Genomic DNA, 18912 nt, shown 5'->3' with positions numbered 1-18912 from the left:
TTTTTAAACATTCATCCAGCTGTGAATTTGTTTCTCGAAACTGGTGCCATAAAACTAATTTGTTTGCATGTAGCTTATTGTTTTTTGTTGGACTGCTGTAGTTTAGACTTTTTTATTTCCATTATCTTAAGGACATCTTCCAGTATTATAATCTTGAATGATTTCCCATTTCTTGTTATAGCTTTTTTAGCAACCAGTATTGCCAAGCTGAGCAGGGCTTTACATTGTCCTTCTTCATCCAGACTAATACAATAACTTACGTAAAACAGCTCCTCTGTTTATGGTCACCTAATAAATGATTCAGGACATCACCAGGAGCTGCCTATCTCTTGGATTAAAGTCTGTCACTAAACCCTGGTACACCACAAAATCTCAAATATGCAGGGCATCCAATGTATCACCTTCTCTGCCTCTATTACTTATACCCAAAATGTTGGTTCCTTGGCCATTCTAAACCTTCCCATGCTTCCTTTTCATGTCTTACCCTATATTTTGGGCAGTCCTAGTATCATAAATTCTAATTTATATGAATCTAGCTTTCCTGCCATGCACATGCCATGTAAGTATGTATTGATATATATATATACATATATATATATATATATATATATATATATATATATATATATATATATATATATATATATATATATATATATATATATATTTATAGTGAGAGAGAGAGAGAAACATACAGACAGAGAGAAACAGTCTGTACATTATGTCATGACAACTAACTGGAAAGAAACTGCCAAAGGAACAATAAACTGCACACTACAAATTTAATGAAAATAAAAGCAAAATACAGGTAAAGCGCTTTTCGTCCAGCTTAATAGCCAGACTTCATCAGACAAATAACCATTTTAAAAAACACTCTTATATAGTAGAAAACACCTCTTCATTAATTAATTAATTCTAACCAATAACAGCACAATCAATCTCCCTTGGCCCTCCCTTGTGCAAAATATGCTTTAAACAAATGAATAATAAATAAGTGTACTACATAAATATTCAACAAGTGCTACAGTATTCTCCATTACATATAAAAGGGCACATCTAAGACAACTTATTGTTTGTGTCTTTCGGCTTATCCCGGTTAGGGGTCGCCACAGCGGAACTCCGGTCCGCTAATGTTTGGTAGTGGATTTTTACATGCCGAGTTACCAGCCCTGATGTGCAACCTTCAACGAAGGCACACCCATTCACGCATGCCTCCACACAGAAGACGCTCTAGCTGAGAATCGAATGCGACAACGTCTTGCTGTGAGGCGACAACGCTACCGCAGCACCACTACCTCGGGTATCTAAAACAACTTATAAAATAACTTAAAAATTATACACAAAAAAGAATAAGTATATATAATTGCCATTGCTTACAGGCAAACCCTAAGGTTAAGTCTACTTAATTAGGCTTCTCAGTTTTAAAATATATGTGATGGATGTCACTTCATTTAAACCTGGTCGTCTCCTTGAATCTAAATGGAGCTGCCACAATAACTCATATTTTTCCAGTAATAACTGGAAGGGACCCCCCTCATATCAGGTACCACTTGTTCTATAGAATTAAACAGAAAGCTGTGGTTAGGGAATCTATTACTATGTCTAACTAGGGCATTCTCTAATTTCTCTTTATTTATGCTACATATGTGTTCATACACTCTTTCTTTAAGCTTTCTGTCGGTCTTCCCGATGTAAAATGCGGGACAATTTTGGCACTGGGCTAGATACACCACAGATTTTGAATTACAACTGAACCTTCCATCTAGCCTATAGATCCTATCCCTTACTTCAAATGAAGCTCCTAAGGCCATGTATTTACAAAAAGTACATGAATCGTATTTAAACATACCTGGAGTCTTATAAAACTTCCGTCTATGCTCCTCCAGTATGGCTTTCATGTTTCTACCCCTTTTAAAAATTAGGGTTGTCTATCCCCCAATTTTTCCACGAGTTCACTGTCAAAAAGAGGTTCCAATTCCTCAATAAAATTTCCTTAATTCCAAGTGAATCTATACTGTAAGGGGTAATAAAACTCACCACGTAATCTCTTTTCTGCCTCGGAGCCTCATACTTCATTGCGCCACAACAGAGGTGTTAACAACATCTGGTCCTGCATGTGTTCCTATCATATTATCTATCTGGCATCTTCTTAAAATAGGTTTGTATATCCCAATTCCTCTCTTGTGTTGTATTTCATGGACCAACACGAGAATTAATGTTTCAGGGTAGCCTCTAAATAAAAACATCCTCTTGAAAACTTCACATTCTGCTATAAATGCATCATCCTCAGTCACCATTCTAGCTGCTCATCCTAACTGGCCTTTTACAACCAACTTTTTTTGGTGGGTCGGGTGTGAGCTACTGAAATGCAATAAGGAATTAGAATATGTTGCCTTTCGATAGATCTTAGCAACATATTGTTTCCTAGTTCTATCTTTCCCCAACTCCACGTCTAAGTACGAGATCTTATCTTGCTGGAAGTTGCTAGTAAATCTCAAAAAACTTCAAGTGTTTAACAATTGTTGAGCAACTATTTGATCCCATTTAAACATTAAAAAAATGTCATCCAGGAATCTAGTGTAAAGACCAATCTTTTCCATGATCTCCCCAGAAAAAATGAACTGATGTTCCAAATGGGCCATCACCAGGTTAGCAAAACTTGCTCCACATGGTGAGCCCATTGCTATGCCCACTTTCTGTAAGTAGATTTCTGTGTTAAATAATACAAAGTTGTTTGTCAACACTATGTCCAACAGTTCCTCCATCAATCTATCCTCAAGTTCAGGAGCCCCATGCCATCTTATTCTTTCAAGTGCCCACTCAATTCCTGTCGTCCATGGTATTGAAAAGTATAAGTCTACAACATCAATTGTTAAAAAATTCACTTCTTCCCTAAACTGACATTCATTAACAGCAGCCAGAAAAGCCCATGAGTGTCTACAAATTTGATGTGATAATAGTTCAGTAGAGCTGTCTAACATTCCACCGGCAGCCATGACTAACAAAATGAACTCAAAACACAGAAACGTTAACAAAACTGATATACATAAATATAAATATACCTAAGATACATAAGAACTTGTTAAACCCCCCCATGAGGGCATTGGTAGATGCTAGATTATCTATTACCTATGCTATAGCAAAGCTGATTGACTGCACTCTAAAGAAATATGTTGCTAAGGAAGAACAAATTTGTAGAGACTCATGGGTAGTAAGGGACAGGATCAATAGGACTGATGGAAGGTTCAATTGTAATTCAAAATCTGTGGTGTATCTAGCCCAGTGCCACAATTGTCCCGCATTTTACATTGGGAAGACGACAGGAAGATTAAAGAAAGAGTGTATGAACACATATATAGCATAAATAAAGGGAAATTAGAGAATGCCCTAGTGACATAGTAATAGATTAACTAACCACAACTTTCTGTTTAGGTCTATAGAGCAAGTGGTACCTGATATGAGGGGGGTCTCTTCCAGTTATTATTGGAAAAGTACGGGTATTTGTAGCAGCTCCGTTTAGATCCAAGTAGACCATCAGGTTTAAATTAAGTGACATCCATCACATGTATTTTAAAATTGAGAAGCCTAATTAGGTAGACTTAGCCTTAGGGTTTGCCTGTAAGCAATGGCAATTATATATACTTATTCTTTTTTATGTATGATTTTTAAGTTATTTTATAAGTTGTTTTAGATGTGCCTTTTTATATGTAATGGAGAATACTGTAGCACTTGTTGAATATTTATGTAGTACATTTATTTATTATTCATTTGTTTAAAGCATATTTTGCACAAGGGAAGACCAAGGTGGATTGGTTGTGTTGTTATTGGTTACAATTAATTAATTAATGAATGGGGTGTTTTCTACTATATAACAGTGTTTTTTTAAATGGTTATTTGTCTGATGAAGTCTGGCTATGAAGCTGGACGAAAAGTGCTTTACCTGTATTTTGCGTTTATTTTCATTAAACTTGTAGTGTGCAGTTTATCGTTCCTTTGGCAGTTTTTTTCCTGTTTCCAACCTATACACATCTAATAGTGATTTTGTATATATATCGATATATTGTGTGTGTATGTATAAATATATATATATATATATATATATATATCTATATCTATATTAGAGATAGATGAGTATTCTGGGGCAGTTTATCCCTTTTGGAAAGTTTACGATATGTCCAGCCACTTCCCTTTCTTTCATTTCCTTTGTATATAGTTGACTATAAAAGTGTCTTAATATTTATGAGGTTATCTTTGAGTCCTTCCAAATCCTGTCTGTCTCTCAGGATTTCTCAGTTCCTTAACTCCCTTCTTTGGTTTCTGGTGCATTAGTTTCTGTGTCAATATCTTCTGAGATGTGGGGTTATTGTTAAAAATGTATTTCTTGCTCTGTTGACAATTAATTTAATCATACGGTCTGGGCTGAACCATCTCATTCTTACCTTTTTCACAGTTTATCCCAGTGTAGCCCATTTTGCAAGTGCAGCTGTAGGACCCATTTTCAGACCGACAGTAACCCCGCATTCCACATGGGTTCAAGAAACACGGATCGATCACTAAGGGATAGAAATAAAGCAGTTTAAAGAGCCAAATATATTAGCAGGGTGGACTACACAAATGCATCCCTTAGAGAGGCAACAAAGTAGATGTAAAATAAGACAGTAGAACCGTTGCCTCCTCATAACAAAATACTGTGCTCCTTATTTATATAAAAAATGATCATGCCTGCTTTTTTTTTTTTATATCAGATCCTTTATTATACAAGTAAAATATATAAAATTAATGATATACAGAAGCCATGGTCACTGCTTGATTCTACAGAAAGTACAGTTGTGTAAAATCTTACCATAACAGTAGATGTCCTTCTCTCCACTGTTGCAGTATTCTTTACAGAAGGTATTGCCTGCCAAGGATAACCCAACACCCGGCCAGTATACCAAAGACTTTAGATCTTACAGGCACCATACATCACATGTATGTTCTTCATTTAAAGTGTGGGGCAAAAAGGTGACATATGGACACAAACACTCAGAACTGAATTTTCCCAGGAGGAACAGAATACCCTTAAGGATAAAAGAGATAATGTACATCCAGAAGGAAAAGAAAATTGAAGTAAGGGCCCCTTGGCCAGGAAGGCAACAAAAACACAGGGGCAAGAACTAGAAAAGAGTGGAAAAGAGGGAGGGACCACATACTGCAACACTGAAAAGAAGGACATCTACTGTTATGGCAAGATTTTACACAACTGTACCACATCCTTCCATACCACTGTTGCAGTGTTCTTTACATAAGGGAGAGTACAAGAGCTAAGAAGAAGGCTGGGAGGAGGAAGGTACAGAAGAGTCCCCTATAAACCCATGCAGAATAGCCTTGGCAAAAAACATTTTGGCCTTAGAAATAACATCCAATGTATAATGTTTAGTGAAAGTATGAACAGAGGGTGGCCACGGTGGTGTAGTGGTTAGCATTGTCGCCTCACAGCAAGAGGTTCTCCGGTTCGATCCTTGGCTGGGGTGCCTTCTGTGTGGAGTCTGCATGTTGCCCCTGTGGTTGTGTGGGTTTCCTCCAGGTGCTCCGGTTTCCTCCCACATCCCAAAGACATGCTGTAGGTGGATTGGACACTCTTGGCCCTAGGTGTGTGTGTGTGTGTGTGTGTGTGTGTGTGTGTGTGTGTGTGTGTGTGTGTGTGTGTGTGTGTGCCTTCTTTCAAAGGTTGGGTGCCGGGCTGGCAACTTCACACCATAGAACTCCACTGCCAAATATTGAGCGGACAGATGATCCACTGTGGCGACCCCTAACCGGGCAAAGCCGAAAGAAGAAGAAGTGAAAGTATGAACAGAGGACCAGGTAGCAGCCTCAAGGATGGAATTGGTTTTCAAACCCTTGAAAAACACACCAAATGAGGAAACCGCCCTTGTAAAATATTCCTTCACAGATGAAGAAAGACATTTGCCATGAAAATAATAACAAAAAGAAATGGCTTTAGATATCCAGGATAGGTTTGTTTGGAAAGAGTCAATCTCAAAGTCCTAGGATGAAAAGAAACAGAAAGTTACTCAGCTGTATATGCAAATCTAAGGTGTGAAGAACTTTCCTACTGGCAGACTGTGGCGAAGGAAAAAAAAGGAAGATGAATACACTGATTAAGTGACAACTCATTAACCACAATGGCCATACAAGAAAGATTAGTTCAAAGAGACACCCTGTCTCTGTGAAAAACTAAAAAATGAGGAACAGCCATTCTCCTGGCTGAAGTAAAAGCCAACAGAAGAACAGTCTTCAAAGTACAATATTGCAAGGAAGCTGAACTAGCAGGTTCAAAAGGAGCCTAAGTCAATATTTCAAGTACAAAACTGAGGTGCCAAGAAGTAGAATAGGCTTTCTGGGAGACCTGATATGAAGGACGCCTTTAAGAAATTCCTTGACCTCAAACCGAGGGACCAAAGGAGGATTCAAGAGCAGAAAAGCAGACATTGCTGATAGGTGAGCTTTAACCGAAGAATGTCAACCTAGCATGCAGCAGATCACACAAACAAGAGAGAACCAGAGAAACCCTTACTGAGAGTGGATCCCGATGGCAAGATTTATGATGTATCCCAGATTTTGTAAAAGACAAGGGGTAAACTGGAGATCCTGCAACAGACTACTGGGAGAAGGAGATTAAATGAGCAGGTTATCAAACAGGGGAAAGTCTGTATCACTCGAAGCTTACAAAAAGCAAAGACAGGAGTGAGACATTTGGTGAATACCCCTGAGGCAATGTAAAGGCCAAAGGGCAAAGCAGAAAATGAGAAGAAGAAACAAAGAAATCTAAAAATTTCCTGAACAGGGGGTGAATGGGGATGTGAAAGTATGCATTCTTGAGGTCTAGAGAAAACCAAGAAGGCCTGGTGAAGCAGAAAAGGAAGCAAGGTCTGAAGACACAGCATCTGAAAAGAAGGGACCTTCAGAAAGGCGATGAGGAGAAAAAGATTCAGAATTGGCCTCTACCTCTCAACTGTACTGAAGTCCTTGGTATTTACCGGTTTTGAGGGCAAAATAAGAGGGTGCTATGAATTCCTGAGTGGCTACTTTAATTCCTGATTTTTTTTAACAAGTTGTGGATGACATCATCACGCTGCATGCATGAGACTGCCAGTCTATCAGAGACTGGGATTGTGTTTATAATTAGCAGGCACCTGTTTGAATTGGATTGGGATAATTTGGAATACAGCAGGGAGCACGGCAGGCCAGGCATAAGCGAGTGAGTGGAACTGTGTTTACAGTTTAATTTTAAGTTCTGCCAAGTGCCAAACCAAGCCCAAGTACTTCTGCAGGTTTCCATCTTGACAGTGGGAGTACTTCTATTCCTAATGTGGAACAAACAGGCAAGCACTGGGTAAACTTAAACCAGGAAACTTGCGGGGTAGTTAAAATGTAAGTATAAAACATTCTTTTGATATAACAAAACAAACTTGTAAAACTGAAAAGCAACACAAAAGGCAAGGATTTACTCCACCAAAAAACTGTATTAGGACAAACAATAAACGTAAGTGCTTTTGTATTCTTTTGATATACTACGTCAGCTCTAGCATCTCTCTTAAAAACAAGACTATTAACCTTGTGGGGCTAAGCCGGTCAACAAAGTGTAAATAAATAAAAGCAAACGCAAACACTGGACACAAAAGTCCAGTGGAAAGAAGCAAAGATGGGGGGGGGGGGGCAGTACAGTCGCCTCTGTAAGAGCTTCTTGCCGCCATTTTTACCATGTTCTGTCAGCTGAAATTATAGTCCATGATTTTCAAAATGAAAAAAGTTAAGGAAATCAATTATATTGATCAGCCATACTTTAAAAAGGGGTGATTATCTGTCGATTTGCCACATTAAAATCTCCAAGTTAAGTGGGTCCATTAAAAATCTATTTCTGCACAATCTCGTTAAAACAAAACTTACACTCCATGGACACAAGCTATGTTGCAGTTGTACACACAAGATGAGCATGGATCCCGTTCTTCTAGGTGTGTTTTTTTCTAAATGCCATTTTTTTTTTTTTTTTTGAGTGTAGGTTGGACAGTAAGCTGAAGGAACATACTGCTCGGGCACTTATTACATACATGTCCATGTTCTTGTGCTGCCTCAATATGTTTCTTTCATACCTCTCAAGTGTACATATTTTTGCAGAATGTTCACATTTTTGCCTCATATTCAAGGTCCGTTGTTCATAAAATTGTGGTTTTCTGGCAAATCATTAAAGACTGAAGTCAGACTTCATACCCTTCAGAAAATTCATACTAATGCAAAACTTGTTATTCTATTTACTTTCTAAGTTTGTAGCAGCAATATTTAAAAATTCTCCATATTTTTGGGCCTTTGTCCCCCCTTTATTTATGGCTTTGTCCAGATTTTTTCCTCTAAGAGGTTGAGAGGCATGGTCCAGTATTCTTCATTGTTGCCTAGACCTTTAGTATTTTTTGTGATAGGAAAAATGTTATGGGGAGATATCTGCTGAATTGGTAGAATGGTACATGTATGCTATGGATTATTCAGATTAAGAGGTTAACGTGTCTGAAAGTAATGAGCTGCTAAGGGGCTTACAGCTCCTGTTTGTACAGGTGATGTTTCTTTTCCTAATCAGAGAGATATTTATTCCATTTTTTATGTTAGAAGGTGAAGAATACACAAGTGTAAATTAATTTGAGTGACTTAGTTTTAGTACATGTTGGGTTCTTTTTGGTAAAAACCCAAACACCTTGAATGTGTGGGTAACTTCCATTGTTTTAATAACTTTTAAGCCATGAAATAAGCAGTCTAATCACATTTAATTGCAGTAATAAATAACATGTTTTTTGAGTGTGAGAAGATTAGCTGCTGCATTATTTAGAGTGAACAGTTACTTTTAATATAACAGGACTGAACCAGTGTCTTGATTTAAAATGCTATGACAGCAGCTCCTATGTGTTCGACTACGTTTCTCCCGTAACACTTCAACCAGCACGCACAGACATTATTTCAGTTCAGAGAAGTTCTTTATGAAAATGCCTTGGGATTTCTGTTTCTCTCATTTGTGGTTAGATCTATATGGCTGCAGTGTAGTGTATCAAGAGACTTGTTCAGGGAAAATGTTTCTACTGGTCTGGCTGCACTGGAATTGCTTGATAAACTATGTTTTATTAAATGACTGCATGATAGTAACAGTGATACTGGATTTTTGTATTAATTGTGGTGGCTGGAGATTTATAAAGATGGTGGAATCTAGTGTGTGGAGAAATCACTTCATACACAGTTATATGCTGTACTCTTCCATTCTGTGCTGAAAGAATTCGTCTGTGTGGATAGACCTGGTAAAGTAAGGTAAAGATTACATTTGTAGACAATACACTGAAAACTAAGTAAGCAGGTTAAATCCTTAATTTACGGATGTCTATTCATTGGTTTCTATTTTGGTGTTTACAGACAAAGTTATTCCCTTCTCATTTCTGATAGATGAGATGATGTGTAACCTGGTGTCTAACAATGCATAGAAAATAACGCATTTATTTCTGTGTATTTTACATTATATAGTATAAAACTGAGAATATAATATTTTAAATTTAGATCATCTTATGAGATGGAAAATATGAATGGGTCCAGTGTTTCCAGTGTTCAGAACTTTGCCTAGTGAGCAAACCAAGTGTTTGTGTTCAGCCTGCTGCTTGCATATTTATTTTGCTTTTAAAAGTTTAATTGTTATATAAAAAGGAAAGGAACATCACAAAATGTTGTTGTATGACTATGTAATCAATCCAGAGACTGCATGAAAGTTTACTGCAGTCTGATTTGTTATCTATAATGCAGTGGTTGACATGAAAAAATAGCTTTGTATTTTAGAAAACAGAGATTAAGGGGGCAGTGAAAACATGGACCAAAAGCAACATCCATGCTGGAGTGGATGTTGAGATGTTTTGGTCAGGAGCATAATGCACAAGGATACATGCATGGACTCACTTTGTATTTCAGGGACAATGCAACCTGCAATGAAGTTGTATTAATAACAGCTCACAGATGTAAATGTTGTCAGTGAAACATATGGAGAATAACAGTCCATTTCGTACATCTGGGATATGCATCTGCACAAATGCCTGATGATTTCTTCCCCACCACTTTACAACAATTTCATTCCTCTTTTGATGCCAGCTGTAGTTATATGCTTCCATGTAGAAGAGCAAGGAATACTAAACAGCAAGCAGTTAATTTTATTTTTATAAAATAAAATTATATTTAATTTTACTCAAGTTCAAAGTTTGATACAAGCTCAAATATTAATATAAATAAAACACTATTCTATTTTCTGTTTATATTTTGTGTTTAATATTTTGTCTGTTCTTCAATCTGCTTTTAGAAGTTGGAGATGGCATCCAACAATTCTACCGGAGTGGGTGGGGTTACATAATTAGCTATGCAGATTTTATATTAATCAGCATGCAGATGTTTGACCAGTTGCACCTACTTTTCATGAGTATTTGTCCAGATTTTTGATGATTCCAGGTTGAGAGACATGCTCCATGTACCCTCCTTCTGAGGGATCAAAAACATTTTGGAGTAAAAACTCTTTCCTGCTTGGATATATGGAACAGTCTGAATGATGCCCTCATCCAAAAGGGACTGCAAAACCTCTGGGAAATGAGCAAGCTGTTCTAGGGAGGTTGTGAAATGCCTTCGGTAGGGGGGGATTTCCAAACCATGAAACACCCCCAACGAATGATAGCACCCAAGATTCTGAGGTGATCTGATGCCAATTTGGCGGAGACAGTGAAATGCAGAATGAAGGGGACCTGGCTGATGGTAAGAGGAGGTCAAATGTCAAATGAAGACAGTCTTGTCTTAAAAAGAAGGCTTCTGAGATGAAGGAGTCTGAGTGGATTTAACAGGGGGAATATGCCAAGACACCTTCTTACCTTTGGGAGGTGGGCAAGTCTGCCCATGAACAAAGGCAGTCTTAGATGGGTAATTCCTCTGGAGTTTGGAGAAAGGGGAGACAAAAATATGTTTGAGTTCCTGCAAGGCCTTACCCTTATCCTGGAGGGTAAACAGGGCAGCAGCAGCATCCAATAGCTTGGCTTTAATATAATCAGGCAAAGCATGAAGATGTAGCCAGGAATTCCATTTAAAGTACTCCATCATACCAGCAATAGCATCCCTAAAGAATAATTCTTCCAAGGGAGCATCTGGGCTCAAAGAATCCTCTTCATCTGAACCATATTCTAGAACAGCAGGAATTTGAGAGGAGTAAGAAAGGGAAGAAATTCCTCCCCAGAATCCAAGTCCTCATCTGAGGAATCCAATTCCCTAGGCCTCTCAACAGGAGTGGAAGACCAGGGAGGAGCAGGGACTGGCATCCCTTGAGGAGGCTTCAAGGCCATCAAAGCATTGAACAGACCCCGAGTAAAATCCTGCCATTCACGTTGAAGATCTTTAGCAATGGGTAATATGTTTAGTTTTCTGCTTTTTCTTGAGTGGAATGTCCACCCTAAGGACTATCAGTGGTTCAGACCCTTGTGGACTCCATAATCGTAGTAGGAATTTCTTACCTCACTAATTCTGAGGAATCTCCCTCGATCCCTGAGAAATAATCAGCTGAAGTTCCCCCTCAACATCTGAAACAGATGTTGGAAAAGTCTCTGAGGACATGTCAGAATATGGATCTCAGCCTTCAGTGGGGTAGCGGCAGAGAAATCTGAGGGAAGCATCGGATAGTCTTCAGGGCTTTCACTACCTTCTAAAGAGACATCTAGGGAGGCTGGACAGCAACTGGATTAGGCCTAATCTTTTTGACCTTCTTCTTGGCAGACAACTGCCCCTTGGGATGGGAAGGATTCTGCCATAGCACCCTGAGCTAACAGTTTAGTCGCTGGTTCTCAAGGTACATGGATAAGGAAGATAAGTGACTATGTAGGGTCTTAGGGAGAAACAATTGACAGATAGACAACTTTGTATGGTTGTGGGAATTGCCTAAGCAAAAAAGACACTGGTAATGATGGTCTTTATGGGAAGACTTCCCCCCACACTGACATTATCCCTTCTTGGATGACATGAAGACAAGTACACTACAAAATTGAAAAGTTAGAGAAGAAACCCAAATGGGGCACTTATCTGAAAACAGCTTGGTAACTAGCACAGCAAAAAGGTGTTCAGGCTGACATTCAATATTGGAGTTCAGACTGGCAGGAAAGAAGTTCTGAGTGTTTGCATCCTTACGTAACCTTTATGCCCTATGCCTTACGCGGGGAGCATTCATGTGACATATGGCACCTACAAGATCTAAAGGCTTTGCTGTACTAGCTGGGTGTTGGGTTATCCCTGGCAGGAGATCCTTTCCGCAAGGAATATTGCAACAGTGGGGTTTACCTGACTTCATTGAAATCCCGCATCACTGAATCGCAGTTTGTCGAGACTGACAGTATCAAAATCCCACTTCATTGAACAACAGGAACAAAGAAGATCTTCCCAGGGTAAGTAACCACTTACCCAAAAACAAACAAAACCTAAAATGTACCATCCCTAACCCACCCAGGTCAGGGGCAATGCCCCCAACTAAATATATCAACTTCAAGTTTGCACTACAGTTGGGAAAAGGACAAGTTTCACCATCTCGCACAAGAGGTTACTTACCCTGGGAAGACCTTTGCTGTTCCCGTTGTTCACATGGTTTGATGAAGTGGGATTTCTATATTGTCAGTCTTGATGAATTGCAATTCGATGAAGTGGAATTTCAACAAAGTCAGGTAGATCCCAACAGTGATATGGAAGAACATCTTTTGTTATAAAGGCATTTACTATAACAGATGGAGCACTAAAAGAGCATATTAAAGTATTCTACCACAAACAGTATAATCTAAAAAAAAATTATGGCCCGACTTAAACAGCTTATATTTATTTGCTTCAATTAAATTATTTATTAAGGTTTTCTGGGCATAATTATTTGCTTACCCACTAATTACAGCTTACATGACTAATTGCCTCCCTGATATCAAAACATATTTCTTTTAACAACAGTGTACTGACAAGAGGTTAATGTGAGACCAATTGGCATAATAGTTAAGGACTTCACTTCCCATGCACAAGGTACAAGGTTCAATGCTGACCTCCGCCCAGTGTCTGTTTGGAGTTTACATGTTCTCCTATTTTCTCAGTAATTAACTCTGAAATTAAATTCTGTAATCTGTTTCTCAATAAAATATTAGAGCTGTGGGCGGCAGCACAGACTCTACATGGTGCTCTAAAGGGGAAGAGAAGTACAGACCAACCCTTTGGGCATCTACTGTGGTGTGCAGTACCCTCAAGATAGGAAATCGCAGATCACAAACTGCACACCATGGCAGGGCTAGCCACTCAATGGTGTAAAATATGGCTCTAGGTGATTCGGTAATGTTGACTAATGGGTAGTTACCGGAGATAAGTTGGGTTGAGGACCCAGCCTGTGCCAGGGGCTCATGCTAATGGTGGGAAGGGTGTATGTGCCCCTATTGGCCAGTGTGTGCCTGCCATGCAGCCCAGCAGTCCTGTGTCAATATGCTACTAGCCATCTAGCATCTATTTACCCAGAGTGGATTACCTGGGACAGCTCTGTTGAGCAAAAGCTGGACATAAGCCCAATCAGTGCAGTGCAGTGAAACCACTTGGCTTGGGATCCAGAGTCTACTACTCAGTAGGAGGACTGGCTAGAAATGGTGTGGGAATTGTTGTGAGAGACAGCCTTCAGAAGACAGTGAGGGATATCATCAGAATTAGTGACAGACTCATGGAAATCAAACTCCAGTGTAATGATAGGGCCGTATTCATAATCTCAGCTTAGGTCCCACAGCAGGGTGTGATAGTGAGGAAAAGAATGTATTCAAACAGCAGTTGCAGGACCTACTAGACAAAGCAGGACAACATGAATTGGTGTCGATAACGTGTGACTTGAATGCACATATGGGGTTGGACAGAACAGGATATGAGGACTTCCTGGGTCCACAATGGTGGGGCAACAGGAATAAAGAAGGAGAGACCATTCTAGACTTCTTTCAGCAAATGGCTTGATAGTAGCCAATACATGGTTCAGAAATAAGAGACAGTTACAAGATCACATTCAAGAGTGGCCAACATGCAACTTGGGTACAGTTCTTCCTAGTAAGGAATGGACACTGGGGTAGAATCAATGCTTCCAAAGTCATCCCACTCCATAAGCTACTGGTTGCCAAGATCAGCTGTTAGCAGTGGTCCAAGAGGGCTCTAAGGTCAACAGAGACCAGGCTGATGACCTGGAAGTGGACTGGAGAAAAAGTACAACAGTTCAAGGAATTACTCAGTGCTCTAGCACCCCAAGAAGATGAGGAAATAGGTGGAGTTGAAGAAGAATGGCAGCACCTCAAAACAGCATGTGTGAGGATGGATCTACTTTAGAACGACAAATGTTTGAAATATCGAGGGCTCACATGAGCGAATATTTCAGACCTCAATATTGATATTTTTTTTGCACTACAGTGTGGATCAGAATATTTGCCCTTTCCTCTCTGTAGTGTGATCTCAGAGTTGGAATATATATTTAGCAGGGGGTGTAGGGGGCACAGACCCCACAAAAACAGTTTAGAGTTTTGGAATATTTGCTTGTATGAGCATTCAAGACATTGATCTTTTGTTTTTTTTTACATAGGACTACAGAACTGATATGTGGCTGAGCCAGGTATGGAAATAAGGTACATAAGGAAAGCTGGTGGTGGAATGCAGAGGTCCAGGAAGTCATCAAAAGAAAGATGGAGTGCAGTAAAAAAGGGGAGATGGAAAAGACCAACCAGGCTATGAATGAATACTGTTTGGCTAACAAAGAAGTTAAGAAAGGAGTTGCAATAGCAAAGAACAGGGCATTAGAGGCACTCTACCAGCTTCTGGAAAGTAACTCAGTAGCTGGCACAAAGAAACTATATCAGATTGCAAGGCAAAGACAGAAAGCTAAAGAAGACAGTCAGACACCCTTCATAACAGTTGCCAGCAACATCCTGCTCACCAGTCCATAAGACATCAAAGACAGATGGAAGGAGTATTTCCAGCAGCTTATAAATGAAGAAAACCCCACAGAAGCTGTGCTGCCCAGAAGCAGCCTACAATGAGAGAAGAGGAGCAGCCCACCCTAGAAGAAGTAAGAACAGCACTAAGGAAAATGAAGTCAGGGAAAGCAGCAGGCCCAGATGAGGTCACAGCAGATATGATAAAGATGCTGAGTGCGATATGGGAGAAATGGCTCCTGAGGGTATTCATAGCAGTGTGGAGAGAAAGACATATCCTAGATGACTGGAGAATAAGCATACTCGTGCCAGTGTACAAGATTAAAGGGGACATCCACAACTGTGGGCAGTACAGAGGTATTAAACTCCTGTCACATTCCATGAAAGTTTTGGACAAGGTGATTGACAAATGGATACTCAGAGTAGTAGAATGTAAGATGGAAAATGAGCAGTTCAGATTTAGATCAGGATGCAGCACAACTGACCCGATGTTTGTAGTGAGATAGCTGAGAAGAAGCTAGAGATGAGGAAAGAGTCCAACTGGGCATTCATAGCCTTGGACAAAGCATATGACAAGGTCCCAAGAAAGCTGATTTGGCCAGTACTTCTATGGTTTGAAGTCCCAGAAGCACATGTAGAATTAGTGCAGGCTATGTACTAGGACCTAATGACTCAAGTATGAACAGTGTTTGGTCTCACAGACGGGTTTCCAATGGGACTGGGTGTGCACTAGGGTTCAGCTCTGAGCCCACTGCTGTTAATACTGGTGACAGACTATGTTCGCAAACAGGTTGGAGGGGACAGATCAACAAAGCTGCTGTATGCAGACGATGTGGAATTACAGGCAGACTGAGCAGGAACTTCAGCAAAGGATAGGGCAATGAAATGCAAAACTGAAGGCACATGGGATGAAACTAAGCAAAGATAACACATTGGTAATGGCAGCAAATTGGGGAAATCAGAAGAAACTGAGAACTGAGATAGAAGGGTAGGTAGTTGAACAGGTTAATAGCTTCAAGTATCTGCGAGGGGTGATTGATGAGATGGGAAGTCTGAATGAAGAAGTAAAAGCTAGAATCAGAGGGGCTGCAGCCAACTGGCATAGTGTCTCAGTTGTAGTTTATGACAGAAGAATGCCAAAGAAGCTGAAAAATAAGGTGTACATGACAATGGTGTGACCATTAGTACTGTATGGTACAGAAACCTGGACAGTAAAGACAGAGCAGATGAGGAAGCTAGAGATGATAGTGATGAAGAGCCTGAGAAGGGTGGTAGGATGCACACTGTGGGACAAACAAAGAAATGAGGACATAAGAGCAGAAGCCAAAGTAGCTCCAATTGCAGAAAAGCTGAAAGAGAACAGATTACAGTGGTTAGGACACGTGCAGAAAAGTAGAAGACAATCTGGTGAAGAGGATTTGGGACAGACAGGAAGATGGTAAGAGAAAATGAAGTGTCTAGCAAATGGATGGATTGTGTGACAGAAGATCTTCGACAGTCAGGGATGAGTGTTGAAGAAGGCAGGAGTGTGGCACTGAGTCAGGAGAGCTGGCGACAGTTAACGTGATACCCCGACCCCATGTAGAAAATAGGAAAAAGGGGCTGATGATGATGATGATGACCAGTGTACTGACAAAAAGTCATAATATTTTCACATGTAAATGACCTGTTAGCACACAATAAGCATATTGTTTTGATACTGATGTTTTAAAAAGAGTGAAAATTAAGTGAGAAATCAAAAAAAGGAATGCATGTGTCATTTGTGTGTGTGTGTGTGTGTGTGTGTGTGTATATGTATAATGAATATATATATATATATATATATATATATAGATATATATATATATATATATATATATATATATATTATATATACACACACACACACACACTACATACACACATATATATATATATATATATATATATATATATATATATATATATACATGATGGATTGGATAACAGTGTTATGTGTAGTGTGCCTAGAGCTGTGTACAACTATTTATGTATTACTAATCAAGTAGTTTTAAAACATTATTATACTTTCTAATAAAAGACCAAAAAAAATTACACTGGTATGTTTTCGATCAACAACATCATCATGTGAATACTCATATATCCCTTGGAAACTTACCTGATTCACAGTTGTAACCAATGAAGCCCTCTGGACAGAGACACAGATATGAGTCTTCATAACTCTGGCATTCTCCTTCATTCTGACAGGGCTCCAGCTCACAGATATCAAATTCTAAGTGGTGCAAGAAAAATATGGCATATATTAAATGTTGGTTTCCTATGTATTTTCAATGTTATTGGATTCACTGTTTTGAATTTAAAGTATTTTGAATTTCCAAGAGTTTGGTCTCAGATTTGAATTTCAATGTTATGGGCTTTCAATCTTCTAAAGTGACTCTACATATATATATATATATATATATATATATATATATATATATATATATATATATATACACATGTATAGGTAAATACGTATGCATTTATTTACTTATGTGTGTGAATTGAGAAAAGTAAATTTTTGCCAAGTAAGAGTATAGGAGAGTTATGCATACAGAATATCACTGGTTTCATCTAAGACTATGTTCATTGCATGCAGTATAAAACAGGATGAAAGCATTGTTTCAACTATCCATTTAATGGTGTAGTGACATTATCATGGACTAATGTTTCTGAAACCCTCAATTTAAAGACATGAAGCAGTTAGTTAATGCATTGCCAATATTTAATACAAAAAACACATGGTTATATAAGAGAAAAAATCAAAACATAGCATCTTGAAACAAGCAGACGAAGGTTTTTCAGAAAACTAAAAATAAACAAGCTCTTTTCTTTAAGCACAATTGAGAGCAAATGTGTTTGTTTATTTTTAGTTTTTTTGACTAAAGTTCACATCTGTTTGTTTCAAGGTACAATTCTTTGATTTTATTGACCACACTCGAAGTCTGACTTGTGGATTATATGTCTATAATATTTTATAAAACTCTTATTTGCTTAAATAGTCATCCAGTACCTCAGAACATAACACAGATGCATACTTTACCAAATGAAATGCAGTATGTGTTTATAAAGCACTAAATGCACATCACATTTGAGGAAAACTAAACATTTAATTTTGTTTTTAAGCATCCACGTGTAATATAAAATATAATCATTGGTTGTAACATCATTCTTTGTAATGCAGACAGACAGCTGTGGGTGGACATGGTTTTTCTGGAGTGCTTAAAGCTTGAAATTAATGCAAAGTCTAGAAAAATCTTTTGGAAACACACAATGTGAAGAAATTAAGGCAGTAATGTAAGGCAGTATGGAAAGAATCTTAATGTTGCTTTTAAATCAGTGAAAATGTATTACTACTCAAAAGTTTCTAACTGGTTCTCTGTTTGTCTTATTCCCCAAATGCATGGGATGACTGCTTCTTGGAAGAATATTATTACTTGCTCCTTTCATCCCTCAGGAACAAATACTCCTGCAGATAGATTTTCAAAAAATCTAGCCATTGCCAGATTCCAGCACAGACCAAAGCCAACAGCATTTTACTGACCTTTCCTGTATTTACAGCTATTCACAGATAATGAACATCAAAGCCATACCTGCCAAGTGACCCTAATTATCAATGAATGCCCTCATTGTTGCTCAAAATGTTGCTCTGCCCTTTGTGAAAATCAATTCATTTCTTTAAAAATGTTGTAGATTACAGTTCGCAATGATAACTATTAAAACTAGGCCATGTCAAACCCAGAGCTGTTGGACATGCTACACTTAAAGAAATCCCAATCCCTCAGAACCACACGCTCCAGGGATCTAAACCTTGTCATCACAATAAACAAAACATGTTGAAGGGATAGGTTCCTGACCCAGAGACTCCCCAGACTCTGTAATAGACTGCCTAAACATG

General features: G+C 38.7%; 1 protein-coding gene across 1 annotated transcript in view; it reads right to left on the bottom strand.

Moving 5' to 3' along the window:
- SNED1 (sushi, nidogen and EGF like domains 1) overlaps window positions 1–18912 on the bottom strand; it is a 1598911-nt gene that overhangs the window by 509029 nt on the left and 1070970 nt on the right. Inside the window, exons 20-21 of the mRNA XM_044070335.1 lie at window positions 17134–17247; window positions 4440–4553 (exon numbers count right to left, since the gene is read on the bottom strand). Coding sequence (XP_043926270.1) covers window positions 4440–4553; window positions 17134–17247 — 228 coding nt within the window. The remainder of the gene's footprint in view (window positions 1–4439; window positions 4554–17133; window positions 17248–18912) is intronic.

The sequence above is a fragment of the Protopterus annectens genome, chromosome 4.part1 (assembly GCF_019279795.1).
Source record: "Protopterus annectens isolate FY-2018-M chromosome 4.part1, PAN1.0, whole genome shotgun sequence".
NCBI classification, from domain to species: Eukaryota; Metazoa; Chordata; order Ceratodontiformes; family Protopteridae; genus Protopterus; species Protopterus annectens.
The sequence above is the reverse complement of the archived record's forward strand: the minus strand, read 5'-3'. Positions and strand labels throughout refer to the sequence as shown.